The following is a 16,024-nucleotide window of genomic DNA, read 5'->3' as shown; positions in this document are numbered from 1 at the left end:
CATTTCTTCCCTGTAAACTATTGTGAATTTCGTGACACCTATGGCTACCTTTACTGCTATCTACTGGATCACCTTTTCCTGAAAAAGCTCAGAGTGGTCTCAGCGATGTTTTCCGTGGTTCAAGGACTTTTCTCCGGCTCCTCACAGGCATTGCTATTGCCACAGGTCCTCCCAGCTGAGTCCCAAAGGGTCTGCCCCGAAGAGCATTTAGGAGGTCGCACCTGACCGGCTTATGAAAGATTCGGGCTGGAAGGGGCCTCTGGAGGGCTCCAGCCCAACTTGCAGCTCCTGCGCCGAGCCTGGATGAGGCCGCTCAAGGCCCTGCCCCGTCGGCTGCTGAAGGCCTCCGGGGCCGCGAGCATGGCCGTCCAGCGGGGCCAGGGCTGCACCGCTCCCAAGGCTCCTCACGCCCAACAGAAATCTCCCCCGGGGCCCTGCGTGGCCGCTTCCCCTCGTTTTATGCCCTGCAGCAGGGACAGCCCCAGCTCCAGCTCCGTGCGCGCAGCTGCCCCCGGAGCGACCCGGGCCGGCGCCGGCTCTGCGGGCAGGGAAGGAGGGAGGGGACGGGGGGGGGCGCCGTCGCTGGACCGGCCGCTCCCCGCCGCCGAGCGGCCTCGGCGTGACGCGCTCCGCCGCGCCGCGCGCGGCTCGGGGCCCGCCTCCGCCGCGCAGGCCCCGCCGCGGCGCCCGGCAGGCCGCGCCGCCGCCGCCGCCGCCGCCCGGGAGCGGCCGGCCAGCGCGGCATGGAGGCCGGCGAGGCGGCCTGGAGCCCGGCCGCCCTGAGGCGCAGGCTGCAGAGCTCGCAGGAGGCGCAGCACCGGCAAGCGGTGCTGGTGCAGAAGCTGCAGGCGAAGGTGAGGGATGGGACGGCGCGGCGAAGGCCGCCTTCCCCGGCGGCTGCCCGCGCTCGGGTCGTGGTGGCGGCGCCGCCGGGCGGGCCTGGCCCGGGCGGCCGCGGCGCCGGCTGCCCCGGTGGAGGGGGCTCGGCCGGGCCGGGCCGCCGCGGCGGGCAGGGCCCGGCCCGGCGCTGCGCGGCCGCCGGAGCTTCCCTGCCCGCCCGGCCGCCACTGCTGAGCCCCTGGATCGGCTTTCCTGATGTTTCCCCCCTCCTTTTCTTAAATAAAGACGCCTGACTTGAAAACGGCTCCGTGTGGTCGCATCAGTGAGACTTTCTCGGAGGCAGGAGTCGAGCCCCTGGAGGTATTTATCGGCAGCCCGGGGCAGAGGGTCGCAGCTCGGGCCTTGTCCCCTTGCTGTGTGGGCGCCACTGGCAGCGAGGAGGGTCTCTGAGCCTCAGCAGGCTGCAGGGGAGCTGCTCCGGTTTTGTCCTGCTTTGATATCTGAGCAGTTTATCAAACTGGTTCTTACTGTTTTTTGTGTGTGTGTGTGTGTGTGTGCGCGCGCGCTGGAGCAGTTCCTGTGAGACCCAGTCAGGTGTGGGTATAGCAGGGCCTCAGCTCGTTACAGCATGGTCCAGCTGAGAGCGCCCGCAAGTGTTGTTACCTGCTGCAATAGGCATCGGTCCCACTCCCCATGCTGCTAACTGCTCCTGGGGGAGGAGCGGAAGTATTTTTGTTTTGTTATATATATATATATATATAAATTTACCCTATTGGTGTAAAAAGGCTGACGCATTCTCTCTGTAGGTCTAGCTGAAAAGCTGGGCTGGTCAGCTGCGCTCTTTCTGGGCATAAAACTGAACATAGCAAGTGCTTGCTGCGCTGCACTCTTTGAACTGGTCAGAACTGCCTTTATTCAGTAAATATTGGAAAGTAATGTAGTTCTTAACTTATCTCTCCAACTTCAAGAGCCTACTGACTTTTTTGCCTATTGTAAATATTAGTTTCACTTTTTTATGAAATTAAAACACATTTAAATAGGGAAATCCGTATGATTGTATTTTCAAATGTCTAATTGCTGAGACATAAAGGAGCTTGAATGCTTAAAAGATACAACTTGGATGGCTGGACTGCATTTGCCATGTAATGGAAATGTCTTTGGAAAGCAAAGCTAATAGCAAATAGATGTTAAAAGCACATTTCTTCCTCCAAGCAGTGCAGAGGAGTTCTACTTATTCCTCTTTCGGTTTCTGCCAACTTGTTTTCCACGTATTTTGAGTAATTCATGAGGGGATTTCTGCTTGTTCTCAATCCACTGGTGTTCACACACCTGGGCGTTTTGTTTTCCCTTTTTATGTAATCATTTTCGCTGTTTATCAGAGCTTTTCCTTTCCCTTTGTTTAATTGTATTCATGTTATTTGGCTGTGGAGCAAAAAATTGCTTTGTTTTGTTTGATGATACGATCCTGTCTAACGTGCTGTAGGTGACCCTGCTTGAGCAGGGGAGTTGGACTAGATGATCTCTGGAGGTCCCTTCCAACCTTACCATTCTGTGATGAGCTTGAGTAGGATACTGATGGTATAGGAAGTATTAATTGGTTCACAGTAAGCTTATGATTAGTGGGGCATGCTGAGTCACTTCATAAATTTCTAATTCCAAGCCTGCTATTAAACATGACATAGCTAGGATTTTGCACAGGTTTTTCTGTTGGTGACTCTTCTTGGATTTAATATGGTTTGTTTATGTCTTATCAGTATGATCATCAGTCTGATAGGCATGGCTGGCCTGGCATGGCTGTCTAAGTCTGGCTCATTGTTCTGCTTGCCATCACTGTCTTAGGATGAATGGATAGCACCATGTGTAAGAGAATCCCTTTTTCATTTGGATAAAAGTGAAGCTTCTGTATAAGACTAATGCCTTTTTGCTGATTGTGTCAGCAGTTATGGGAAATGTACTGTGTCCTGGCTGTAAATACTTAGCGAGAAGCTAATGCAGGAGGAACTCAGTCTCTTACAAGCTTCATTCACTCATCCTAATTCTATTTATCCATCTAGGTACTGCAGTACCGGACCTGGTGTCGAGAACTGGAGCAGCGACTGGAAGCAGGAGGGGTGAGTATGTAGGTTTCTAACTAAAGACAGTATGTGCAGCATTTGTTAGCACAGATAAGGATCCTCAAAGCAAAGACAGAGGAAAATAATTATACTGGCACGAAAATTTAAAGATACACTATAAATTTGCACTTCAGTGTTTTGTCACTGGCCATTTTCAGAGCAGCCAGAAATCTCAGTAATCTCAGAAATGCCTGTCCAGAAAACCCTATCAAGCAGAATCTTAATTTTGTGAAGGCATGCTTGATTGCTAAAGTAATATTTGTAATGGAAGGGAGGAGTGGTGGCATTCAATACACAGGGCTGGCTCCGTACCTCCTCTTCTGCATTGTGGCTAAAATAAACCTAGGAGGCAAAGACTAGGAGAGTATGTATTCCCAAGCTTTGAGTCTTAAGTGATCACTCATGGTCACGAGCTGAAGTTAGCTAGCTGTGAGAGTGCAACAATGGGAAACTGAGGAGTACTGCTCATGCTGAATAATGTCCTTCACCTTCCTTCCTCTCTGTAGTCATCACATGCCTGAAGGAAGCCATACATAATCTCTTGATGTTCCAGACAAATGGAAGGGAAAGCTCAAGTGAACAGGGCACAAGGATTTGACTGAACATTTTCTTTCTTGTTAAGGGACCCCTTCCAGACAGGTGGGAAGTCACAGAAGACCATAGCCTGGAGAATGCGTTGTTCCAGTTAGAAGAGGAGCAACAAAGGTAAAAGGAAAAAGCAACATCTCATACTTGGTATCCTGGATACTCAAAGAAGTGAAGGAAAACCCATCAGTATTATCTGGTCCCCAAAAGAAACAAGCAGGCCATTTCAAAAGGCGAAGGGTCCAAAGTCCATTTTGTGGTGCAATAGTAGTATTGTGTGCTGAATGGCTCTGTTTTGAGCGTGTGGTTGGTCCAGGTGACCTCCAGAGGTACCTTTCCAGCCTAAATTATTCTGTAATTCTAGAGGTGAGCAACTCAGCAGAGCCCTGTTTCGTATTAAGAATCAAGCTCTAACATGCTTAGCATTTCAGGGAGCAGGTGTTTTCCTGCTTGGTTTAGAATTTTGTTTTCATATCCTGTACTTGTATCAGAGTCTTCTGATAGGGTACTTGACATTACAGGCAGCTTTTGTCACAATTCCCTTTTCTGCTTTTCTCTGCAAAAAAGGATAATTGTGTGTGGTGTAAAATGGATCTATATGCTGTGTTGCATGTGTTGTGAGCTAAGGCGGGGAAGCACGGCTCCTGTTTTGATCCAGGAACAGTGAGTTTTGTACTTGTTCACAGGACAGCAGTTGTTAAAATTTTATTCATGAAAGATTTCTTGGATGGGATATTAGGCTGTGGCCCTAAAGTCATTAACCAGCAATGTTTGACCTTTACGTTCGTTATAGTGGACACATTTAAAGTCTTTGTGAGGGCTGCAAATGCCTAGCATCTGCACTTTGGGAATCCTGTAAAAGTTCATTCCAATCTTCAATTGCAAGTTCCACAGAGAGCTGTTTTCCCTATGTATGCAATTCTGCCTCTGTGATGTGTAGTCACTGGATCAATAAAGTATGTTTTTTACTTCAGATCTTACACAGTATATAAGACAAGAATAGGGAGAGGCTTTACAAGAAGATGACGGTAGAGGTTTTTGGCTCCCCAGTACAAGAGAGACATGGAGCTACTGGAGAGAGTCCATCGTAGGGCTACAAGAATGATCAGAGGGCTGGAGCATCTGCTCTATGAGGAACGGCTGCGAGAACTGGACCTCTTTAGCCTGGGGAAGAGAAGACTGAGGGGATCTTATCGATGTGTATAAATACCTGAAGGGAGGGTGTTAAGGGGACAGGGACAAACTGTTTTCAGTTGTCCCATGTGACAAGACAAGAGGCAATGGGCAGAAATTGAAGCACAGGAAGTTCCGCCTGAATATGAGGAGGAATTTCTTCACTGTGAGAGTGACAGAGCACTGGAACAGGTTGTCCAGAGAGGTTGTGGAGTCTCCTTCTATGGAGATATTCAAGGCCCACCTGGATGCAACCCTGTCTAAGATGCTGTAGGTAACCCTGCTGAGCAGGGAGGTTGGACTAGATGATCTCCAGAGGTCCCTTCCAACCTTACTGATTCTATGATTCTATGAGGTAGGTTGCAAGGGAAAAGGATATTGAAACCTAGAAATTGGAGGAGGACACGGTCAGGACAATGTTAGAGAAAGATGTTACATCAGGATCTTGTATGAGAAGAAAATGGAGAGGAGAGCAGACAGAGCAAAGTGGAGTCAAAAGGTTACATGTGGGCATCATCAAAGTTGAAGGTAAAACTGAAGTTGCAGGTGGAAATTAAAGGTTTAGAATAAGGAGGAGGAAAGAGGGGTTTGCAGAAACAAAGATACCTTTATTGTAGCTGGAAAGCACTTTGACTACCTCTCAGCTTGAGAAAAAGTCAAGTTTGGAAGGAGTTGGAAAGGCATGGGAATGCTGCGTGTGGATGGTAGTTTTTCAGTGTGCTCATTGCTGTTTCTCTCTTTCCAAGGTGTGAAAGTCTGGCTGAAGTGAACACCCTCTTGCGGGAGCACCTAGATAAAGCAAATGAGGTGAATTCAGCTCTTAAAGAAGATGTTGGAAAACTGACAGCAGATTGGATGAGGGCCCGGGAGGAGCTGGAAATGAAGGAGAATGAATGGCGCAATGAACGTGAGGTAAGCGTAAACTAGAGGAATGTCAAATGTGATGCCGGATAGGAATGAGAATACAATTTATTCCTAGCACAGAGAGCTTGCTGTGTGAAAATTGTTGCTTCATTGAGGATGTATTGGTATTGGCTAGTGGAACGCAAGGATATGAGATGGAGGAGCATCAGCAAACTGTACTGATCAGACACGCCCATCTACTGCAGCTGTGCAGCTGAGTCTTAAAGACAAATCCTTGTTGTTTCTGGACACTGTAGAGCAGTCATCACACATGAACTCTCATTTATTTATTTATTTATATTAGTTCTTAAATCTCTGTCTACAGCAGTGGAGTCTGGATAGGTTTGTGTGTTTTCAGGTTCAGAGTAGCCTACAGAAGAATAAGTAGGCATCTCTTACTAGCAGCCTATTGCAAGAAGGACCCACACTGGTGGGACTTGTTTTTGTCTTTCTCCAGCAAGACTGTTGGACATCTCTGCAGAGTGAGGTGATAAGTCATGATTAGTCTGCTGTGTTGATTCACACTACAGCAGGAGAAATTTGGATGTTCCCTTCTTTGAAGTTAGGTGGCAAGTCTACTAAGGATGCTAATGTGGTGCTTTTGTGCTTATCAGTCTGTGATGCCCCTGTTGGAACTGTTATTAAAGGAGATCAGGTGATAAGGGATATACTGTCTCATATCTGGAAGACTTCCACAGTGAGAGTGAAGGCTGAACACGCGTTTCTTTTTTGTCTCTCTGTTTCTAGTTTTATGACAGCTACCTAAAAGGTGAACATAATCGTCTTCTCAGCCTGTGGCGCCAGGTGGTGACCTTCCGCCGTTATTTCCTAGAAATGAAGACTGCCACTGACAGGTGAGTAGTAGCTAAAGTTAGGTCTCTTAAAGAAAAAATGGAGCTTTCCTCCACACTTGTTTTTTGAGCCTTGATGTTATTCTAGTTAGAGCTAGAGATAGTTTCTCCTTTGCTAGCCTGAAGTAAAGCAATTAACCATGTTACAGACTGTTTTAACAAGCATGTTGTCTGATGCTGGGTTCCAAATTAAACTGAGGTGCTTCTGCTATAAGGAATGTAGAGGCACTAAATGGATGAACTTAAATGTTAATATTTGGCCTTATTAACACAGATGCAAGCGTACATGGACACACTGGAAGGGAGTACACTCATCAAGCCCTACTGTGCAGTATATAATACAATCTCTTTTATAAAATGGTTAAAACTTACTTTAAATTTCACTAGGTTTCTTGCTTCACTGCTTCTGATGGTAATATCATTCATGATTATCTTTTTTTTTTCTTTTTGTTTCCAGCTTACATTTATTTTGATTGGCTTGTATCCACTTATTCCTGTGTCAACATTATTGAGAGGAAAAAATCACTTCTGTACCCTGTTATTGCATTTATCCAGTTTACACTGCTTAGTTTGGTGCCTCCTTTTATTATTGTTTTCTTTTTTTCTCAGGTTCTCTGAGGTTCTTTGGGAGTGCTTGTCATGGTTGCCTTCTGTGCAAGTGATAATTGTGTAGCCTTAATAGTACATTCTTTTGGTGTAAGCATACAATTTCAAACTGTGGGTTGCTTTCATCCATTTGCCTTATTTGAATATAAACTTTCCTTAAGGTACAGAGTATGTCTGACCTAGTCATTAATCCTTCCATAATTTGTGCTTTTCTGTTACAGCATTCTAGGATTAGGCTTCTTACACCATCTTTCTGAAATGGTTATTATGTGGGTATTTTCATGAGCCTGTTAGCAGTCTGGTTGGTCATACTGATAAGTCTCCTAAGGCTGATACCCCGTCTATAAAAACTGGGGACCTTGAAAAAATTCCTAACATCTATTAATGATGGTAATGATTAGAGTATATTAATAATAAACAACAAGATCAACAATTAATAGGAGTAGTCAGAAGTCCTTGAAGCCTTCTGGCTATACCATACCCTACTTCATATCTCTGAGGAGAAAATGGACTCGTTCCTCAACTCTCAAGATGTGCCTGATCCCACAGTGTCAGATGAATGATTCCTTCCTACAGAAGATATAATCTTTCCTGTCAGCTTGTACTGTTGCCCAATTATGCACTTCAAAAGTGAATTGCCTGATAAAAATGGTGGTGTGAGCATTAGCTTTTCTATTTATTCTTTCTCAGAGATTTGTCAGAACTGAAAGCAGAGCAAATGAGGCTTTCCGGATCTATACTTGTCAGCTGCTTCCGGCTAAATTCTGGCATACAGCTCTGGGAGTCCTTCACTTTGGGAAGACCTGTCTTAAAGGATCAGGCACAGAAACAGGTGGAAAAGGAAATAAATCAGAAGACCCAGGAAGTGATGAGCTTTCAAGTTAAGGGGGACCTTGAGAAGAAGGAGCTCCAAGACAGGTAAATACATTTTAAAGTTTACTATTACCATCACTATCTTTTTTGACTGCTTCTTGGGTTCATAGATAGGCTGTGTTCATGTTCAAATCCTGCCAATTCTGTATAGCCTTGTTTCAGGCTGTGGTCAAACTATTGCCTTTAAGGAAAAGGAGTGGAAAAGAGGTTTGACTAACTGAAACTCTTCTGAGTTGGATAAGACTGGAAGAAAGATTGTATATTATAATGTATTTGCAATTAACTGATTCATGATGAAAAATTCAGACTAGCACCAACAGAGTTCTAGGTCTTGTGCAGCCTTCATGCTATCCAGGACTGCACCCAAGGAGCTAGGAAGAATTCACACAGGACCATCAAAAGCTGCGTAGCACCTCTGTACTGACTTTTCCTTGCAAGATTGACTGCTGAAGTCTCTTGGGGGCACAAAGGGCCTTTTTGCAATACAAAGCATATTAACTTGTAGAGATCAAAGTTGCTCTTGCTGTATTTTCTGGGTTGAACTTTCTCTGCTGTGCCTCTGGGAGCTGCTTCATCCTTTCACAGCTGGTGGTGTGCAAAGCTTTTGGAATGGCATGTGGACCTTCTCTTCTCAGGGTGATGGAGCTCTCAGCCTTGCTTGTACAGTCTCAGAAGCAGAATGAGGAAAAGGAGAAGACCATGAAGACACTTAACGATACTGTGGAGATTCTAGTATGTTTTACATTTATCTGGGAGATAACCCAGTGTCTGCTTGGTCCAAGTGATTTATTCTCCAGCCTTAGCACAAAGAGATGTGGCTTTTTTGAGAGAAACAGTGATAGAAATGCCAGCTGTATGAAAACATGAGGCATATTGCCAAAATATTTGTTGCATGTTTGGCAAATCTGGAACCAGTGCATGTACAGGCAAGGGCAGGGGAGGTACAGACAGTTCAGATGTCTTCATCGGAGGACTTACATCAATGCTATTTTGCCTCTGCCTCTAAGTCTCTAGTGACCAAAGTTACTTGGAACTGACAGTTTCTTAGCAGTCTGTGAAAACTAGTTACTGGTGTTTCTTTTGTTAGTTTTAGCAAAGAAAGAATTAAATGGATATGGAGAGTAATATACTGGAATGACTAGGACTGAGGCTTATCAGCATGACAGTGCTACTGAAGTTAAGAATGCTACAGAGTGTCTGTTCCCTGTCCTCCCTTCCTTTATTCTGCTCTCAGGAGGCAAGTCGGTTAGAGGTAGAATATGAAGCTTCATTGACTAAAAGTGCCAAAGAAGAGAATCTTGCCCTTCAAAAGTTGATAAAAGATATCATTGAGGTGAGTACAGAGCTGGCAGTACATCTCTGTAAATTTGGTTGAAACATTCCTAATAAAGGGTATAGAAAAGCACATGGAAAAGATGTACATATTCTAAGGCCAGGAATCTGTCTGGAAGAAAAAAATCATAAAAACTGCAGTTACTCTTTTATTTGACAGTATCACCAATTAACATAATTACCAGTTAATATTATTATTATTTTATTTATCTATACCTGGGTTTACGTCATCACTATAATATTTATATTTCAGCCAGTCTCTAAAAATTGCCATAGTATTTCCCCTATGTCTTTTGTGCATGATATTATTTTCCTGTTCAAAAGCCAATAATAGCTATGTACTACTTTTTTTGTTTCCACTTCATGTGTTTTTGACATTGTCTTTGGTTCACCTTCAACTCAGATAGGCTTGTATCAAAAATTGCCTTCTTTTTTGACTTACATAGTTGCAGTTTTTGTCTGCCTTTTCTATTTTTCTTCAGCAACTCTTTTATTCTTTATGTACTCCATTTGATGGACCTACCCTCTGGGCCATGGCTTTTCCAGATCTTTGGATTTCTTTCCCTGATTCAAGGAACAGACAGATATTGGCCTCAGAACAGAACCTCTTCTGGGGTTTATTTTCCAACCAGTCTGCATTCCTGTTGTCTTTGAGCTGCTGTCATAGGATCACCTCTTTAGGCTTCTTACTGGAATTTAATTACTACTGGCTGTTCAATTTTTATACCATTTTTCTCATGTAAACCTGTTCTAACTTCAGAGTTGGCTGTCTTGTGGCTCTTCAAATGACCCCCTAGACATTTCACTACCTTTGCCTTCCCTATTAGGCTCAGGACTCCTCTTGAACTGTGCTTTCTGCATGGCTACATAACATTTCTATTCCGGTGTTGCTTGGAGGCTTCCCAAACCCTTCTTGAGCTATGATTCTGTTCCTTGGATTTTTATAAAGGTCACTTCTTACATCAATGCGCTTGCTAGCTCTGCTGCTTCGCTCTGCACTTACTGCTCATTATATCACCAGACGCTTAGCTGTGATTTACCCCTAAACTTCACCCTGTGTGTAGGGGGTTTTGATCATCAGGTCTTTTACACAGCCTTTCACAAAGTCGTTTCTTTTCCCTTATTTAGTCATTTTTATCCTTTTATGCTACTGCTCAGAGTAATTATGAACATTTGCAATTTCATTACTGTTTTCTAGTAATTACCAGCTGCCTTTTTTCTTGAGCAGTGTTAATATTTCTTTTCATTGATGTTTCTGGTGTGTTCTGGTGCTGAGGTACGTGGCTCTAATAAGAGGGAGGAGACCAAAATCATTTCTGAGAGGTTCAAGAAACAGCATTCAAGCAGCCACCAGCCATTTCACATTTGTTTCTGCTCCCCTTGTTTATAGCAGCTATATTCTGAAATTCCTGGAGCACTTGTGGTCACTGGGACAAAATTTATTTATTCAGTGAAGAAACGAGTGAATTGAGTCTTTAATGACTCCAGGGTAAGGTTGAAGAAGGACAACTAGATAAGGAAAACTGAATAATGTAAGTGAAGAATAACAGCTTCATGTGGGCTTTCAGGTGGTGTTAGATGACAGTGACAGCACAGTCAACAATGTCTGCACTGACAATTCTCAGCACCCAGAGTCTAGCAGCATCTCCTCTTACCTGAGCTCCGGCAATGCAGAGCATGCCCTTTTATTGGTGCAGGAAGTGCTGGCAAGGAGGCAAAGAGCAACACAGGTGAGAATTTCTGGTTGTCTTCACCACTGACCACAATCTCAACAGCTAATACCTCACCTAGCTTTTCATTTACTCATCCGGTTTCCATATAGCTGTCCCACTTTTGCCACCTCATTGCCTTGCCAATCTGATGAGCTCTGTGTTCCACTGCCCTTTTTTTTTTTTTTTTTTTTCCTCCTGATTTGTCTGTTTGTGCTGTTTTCCTCCCTGCTCCTTGCAGGCCCTGAAAGAAGAGCTTTCCGCCAACCAGGACTCTATCAGTGTCCTGCAGCACCAGCACAGACAGCAGGAAGAGGAGTGCAAGAAGTTGCAGCAAAGACTTGGGCAGCTGGAGGAGGAGTGTAAGTTAACTAGCAGCCAGCGGCAGCATCTCCAGTCTCTGGTAGAAGGACTCAGAAGGTGAGTGTTTCATTCTCCTGCATGCTAGAGGCAATCTGCTTCCAGCTTGGGGAATTCAGAGGTGTTTAGGACAAAGAATTCGCCTGCCCTATAGCATGTGTGCATCTGTTCAGCACTTTGGCATTTTCCTGTCACTGTTTGTCATGCTCCGGTGTGATCCTACGGCTATCTTGGAGTGTTGGAATACAAGATGCCTCCCTCTCAATGCACTTCTCTGGACTCTATTCTTTGAATATCTTGTGTTTAACTTGATTGGACAGTAGCTTTTCTTTTCTTTTCTTTTTTTTTCTTTTTGTCACTGCTTCTCTTTGAATGAAGGTATGTCTGCCTCACTTTCTCTTTCCTCCCTCAATTACCTTGTGAGGGGAAGAGCAAGTACATCAGTCCTTCCCCACCTTGCTCTCCACAGCTCCATCACAGATGATGAAAATGTGATACGTGACTTTTCAGTCCTTCCCATTCTTGTAACTTGGCCTTGTCTCTGCAGTGAATGTGCAAGCCTAGAGAAAAATAGGGAAGAGCTACAACAACAGCTCAAAGTAACTGAGCAAGAAGCCTGGCGTCTGCGTCAGAGTAACACTGAACTGCAGCTGAAGGAAGATTCTGCCCAAGGAGAAAAGGTGGAGCAACAACAGACAACAGAAAGAGAGCGCCAGGACCGGGAGCTTCTGTGAGTCTTAAAGCTTTCTCTGGGCAGGAGTGGGCATTTGTTTGAATTTAGGAATTTCGCTTGCTGTAAAGGAGCGGATTTTGTCTGTTCATCAGCTGTAGAGTAGAAAGATGTGGGTAGTGCAGAGTATGTGGGCAGGTCTGGGCACCTACTGACATACAGCACAGCTGCTTCCTTGTACTTCAGGACCATTTAAAGGAATCTTTCTGAATCTAACCAGAGTTGTTGATGACAGGCATAAACTGAAACAAGAATTTCAGACTGGTTTTAAGGAAAACCTTTTTAACTCTGAGGACAATCAGGCAATACAACAGGTTTTCCAGAGAGGTTGTGCAGGTTCCATTTTTGGAAGTTTGCAAGACCAAATTGGATGCAGCTTTGAACAGCTTGGTCTGATCCCATGGCTGATCCTTCTGTGAGCGAAAGATTGGGCTAGACTTGTGGGATCTCTTTCAACCTGAATTATCATAACTGTTAGTTTGGAAGCCTCAAACACACACATCATTGAAAGATTGCTAGCTCTTTCATCATTTCACTGCTGAAGGCAAGAATAATTTGGGGAATATTAATCTGGACTCAAGAAATATGTTTTACTCAAAGAAAAACTTTTGCTGAGACTTGTATCCAGTATATCAGAAAGGACAGAGGTTAACTAGAAGACAAGAAACTGTTAAATTAAGAATACCCAACGTTTTTGGAAATGTTCTGTGATTTTGTGGAAGCTTTTTTTTCCTTTCTTAAGGATTAGTGTTACACCTGCATCAATGAAAAGGAGTGACATAGCTCTAGTTAGAAAATTCTAGCAGTCTTTTGGTGCTGAATAGAAAGGTGTTGGAAATCCTTTCAAACTGCCACATCCGGGACATAACATATACTACTTTAGGAAATGATGTTTCTGACATAAAAAATTGTTTGCCTTTCCTCTTCTCATAGTCAGAAGGACCTAACTGCACTTGAAGCAAAGCATTCATTATTACAGAGTGAGTTGTTAGTTGCAAGAGAGGCACTGGAGAAATCTCACCTTCATAGAGATCTGCTGAAGCAAGAAAAACATGAGCTTACAGTGGCGCTGAAGAGGGTATGGTTGTCTTATTCTTAGATTGCACTTGTGGGAAAGGGAGTTCTGGTAGCAGGACCGCCACAGATGCTGTTTGTGGCAGTTTAAGAGAGGGAAAATTTCTTCTTGGAAAATGCTGTGATCAGACCATACGGGCTCTTTGGGAGAGTTAGTCCCCATGTGCATATTGGGAAAGCTGAACTGGGAGTATGTCAGGTCAGAGGCACAAATGGGATCTGGAGTTGTTTGTGAAAGTCAGAGTTTTTTCTGTCTTTGTTTTTGTATTGTTCTTTTGTCTTTTTAGGCAGAGCAGTCTGTAGTAGACCTGACAGGAGCTCAGAATAAGCTGAGGGCTGAAACAGCTGATCTACACATTGCAACAGCAAAGATGAGCAGTATTAATGAAGCTCTGGCATTAGATAAAGTGCAACTGAACAAGCTTGTGTTACAGGTGAGCAGAGTTGCCAAGGATTCTGGCAGGTGCTTATGTCCAGATGCTGCTCCTTTCCAGACTTCTTACCTTCAGAAAGTATGGCTGATGTTTTTGCTTTTTCTGTCCTAGCCAAACCTGGTACACAATGCAGCTTATTGTATTTTATTTCCTCTGTGATTCTGTGATTGTAGCTGGAACAGGAGAATGAAGTCCTGTCAAGTAAAGTAGAAGAAATGGAAAAAGCAAAGTTGTCTGTGCAGGAGAAGCTGAACTTGTGTAAAAGGACAAATGAAGAACTCTGCACAGAGAAAGCCCAACTAGAGCAGCTGCTGAAGAAAGCAGAGGACCAACAGGAGGGACAACAGATAGAACTGAGGAGACTGGTAGAAGAGAAGGAAGAAACCCAAAAAAAGCTCCATCAGGTGAGACCAAAAGCCTGGTACTAGATGGGCATTTGGCTGCTTGGCTCAGTGAAGCTGACTCTCCTCGGTTGTCCAGTGCCCTTGACAATGAGACACTTGATTCTGCTGGAGGTCACAGACCCTGCTTATTTCCTTCTGGAAATGGATCAGTGGCTAGCAGAGATGCTCTGCAGTTCTCTGAAGGACTGAGTTGTCCTCTGCTTTTACAGATGATTTTATCCACTTACCTGCTTTCGCTTCTTTGGCTTTTGACAAGCTGCAGAGAGCTTGCTTTTTATTGTCTGTGAATCCTGAGCAAGGCTGCTACTGTCATCTGTGACAAAAGAAGCAACAGTGTAACTCTTCATCCTTTTCCCAAAGGGAAAAAATATGTTGTTATATGTTTCCATTTGTGCTCTTGGCTGTGAAGTCTGCAACTCACAGAACTCACATTTGTTTTAGACTTAATATGGGATGCAGAACAGAGCTGCAAGTCAATTTCTGCTGACTTGTCCTGCTAAAGATGGGAAAAATACTTTGCACTTGCTGTTGAAATTGTATTTCAAGACAGAAATGGAACTTTGAATTGATAGTCTCTTTAGGCTTTGAGAAAGAAGATGAGAAATAAGTGATCAGACAAGACTGTTTATGCTGGACTAACTGATTTTTACTATACCATAAAAACAGCTTGTGAAAATTGTATCACTGGAACAAACTAGAGTCTGTCGTCATTTAAATGACTGTTTCATAATATACGGTCTTGGGTATTATGGGATAACTCTGAGAGATTAATTGTTTTGCACAGTGTGTTCTCTCTTGCATAGTCTTAGTTTTTGAGTATAGAGTATGTTGTTTGGCAAATATATAGCAGAGGTGTTATGCTGAAGAAAAACACTAAAATATCGTGGTTAATCTCCAAGCTTGAACGTCAGGAAGGTATACTAGGTGACTTGTGTAAGATGAGCAAATAGTACTGTTGACATAAATTACTGTACAAGTAGAGTCTATCTCTTTGGCCACATCAGTCTGATTTTCGTAAATCACTAAAAGACGCTACTTGCCGCAAGTGGTGTTTCCCTGCCAAGCATCACCAAATTTTGCATTCAGCTACCTTACAAGCTAAACAAAGCAAAATGATTTAAGTGTCACCAGTTTTAGAAGGAGAAACTATGTTTATTTTCACTTTCTTTTGTCTAAATTTACCTGAAAATTTCCAGTACTGGAATAGATTCTGCCAGAATTTTGGCTTGCAAGGTTTTCAAGTTTTGAAAAATACATTTTTTTTCCACAAAAACATATAGTCTGGGGTATGTACATTTGTCCTGAAGTAGCTGTTTGTTATCAACTAACCCAATATGACCATACCCATGATTTCCAAATTAACAGTCCCTGTGCCTTTTTGGCAGCTTATTTTACTAGTGCTACGTGGAGATATTCTTAGATATTCAGCCCACAGTACAGGACCTCTTTCTGATGTAGCTAATTCAGAAGTGACACTGGCTAGTTCTGAACAGAACTTCAGAGAAATTACTATAATTGCATTTTCTTCCTGCTTTCAGATTTGCCACGAGCAAGAATCAGCTAGCAGTGATTTGGAGCAGTTGCGCCAGGAGTCCTCTCATCAAGCAGATGTTCTGGCCAAGATGTCCAGAGAGAAGGAAATGCTGGTGAATGAGAAGGCTGCCCTAGATGTGCGACTGGCAGCTGTGGAACGGGACAGACAAGACCTTTCAGAGCAGCTGGCAGAAGCCAGGTAAAGACAGGGAGGAGGCTTTAAACAGGACATTATTTAAGGTCTGTAATTATAAAGGTGGTAGTCATTGCACAACCATTTACTGCACCCCGTATGCTTTTCATAAAGCTTCACTTTCCATGGACAGCAAATCAAAGCATCTTGCCCCCCGCCAAAAAATTACCAAGATTTGAATGTATTTTACTGACAACCAAAGCTAGCGAAACTGTGATCTGTGCCTACTTGCACATTATTGAATGAAGTCCAAAGCAATCCAGTACGATTTTTCAGTATCTGGTACATTGGCTGAACATTGAGTTGTAAC

At 43.8% G+C, this 16,024-nt stretch overlaps 1 protein-coding gene across 1 annotated transcript in view; it reads left to right on the top strand.

Annotated features, from left to right (window-relative positions):
* Positions 1-727: 727 nt before the first annotated feature.
* CEP250 (centrosomal protein 250) overlaps positions 728-16,024 on the top strand; it is a 39,752-nt gene continuing 24,455 nt past the window's right edge. The window contains exons 1-15 of the mRNA XM_062588969.1: positions 728-854; positions 2,895-2,951; positions 3,577-3,659; positions 5,459-5,624; positions 6,363-6,469; positions 7,763-7,990; positions 8,581-8,677; positions 9,180-9,278; positions 10,846-11,007; positions 11,228-11,406; positions 11,894-12,076; positions 13,010-13,154; positions 13,438-13,584; positions 13,758-13,988; positions 15,527-15,720. Of these exons, the coding sequence (XP_062444953.1) occupies positions 744-854; positions 2,895-2,951; positions 3,577-3,659; positions 5,459-5,624; positions 6,363-6,469; positions 7,763-7,990; positions 8,581-8,677; positions 9,180-9,278; positions 10,846-11,007; positions 11,228-11,406; positions 11,894-12,076; positions 13,010-13,154; positions 13,438-13,584; positions 13,758-13,988; positions 15,527-15,720 (2,189 nt within the window). The 5' untranslated portion in view covers positions 728-743. The remainder of the gene's footprint in view (positions 855-2,894; positions 2,952-3,576; positions 3,660-5,458; positions 5,625-6,362; positions 6,470-7,762; positions 7,991-8,580; positions 8,678-9,179; positions 9,279-10,845; positions 11,008-11,227; positions 11,407-11,893; positions 12,077-13,009; positions 13,155-13,437; positions 13,585-13,757; positions 13,989-15,526; positions 15,721-16,024) is intronic.

Source organism: Rhea pennata, chromosome 16 (genome assembly GCF_028389875.1).
Source record: "Rhea pennata isolate bPtePen1 chromosome 16, bPtePen1.pri, whole genome shotgun sequence".
Classification (NCBI taxonomy): domain Eukaryota; kingdom Metazoa; phylum Chordata; class Aves; order Rheiformes; family Rheidae; genus Rhea; species Rhea pennata.
The sequence above is the reverse complement of the archived record's forward strand: the minus strand, read 5'-3'. Positions and strand labels throughout refer to the sequence as shown.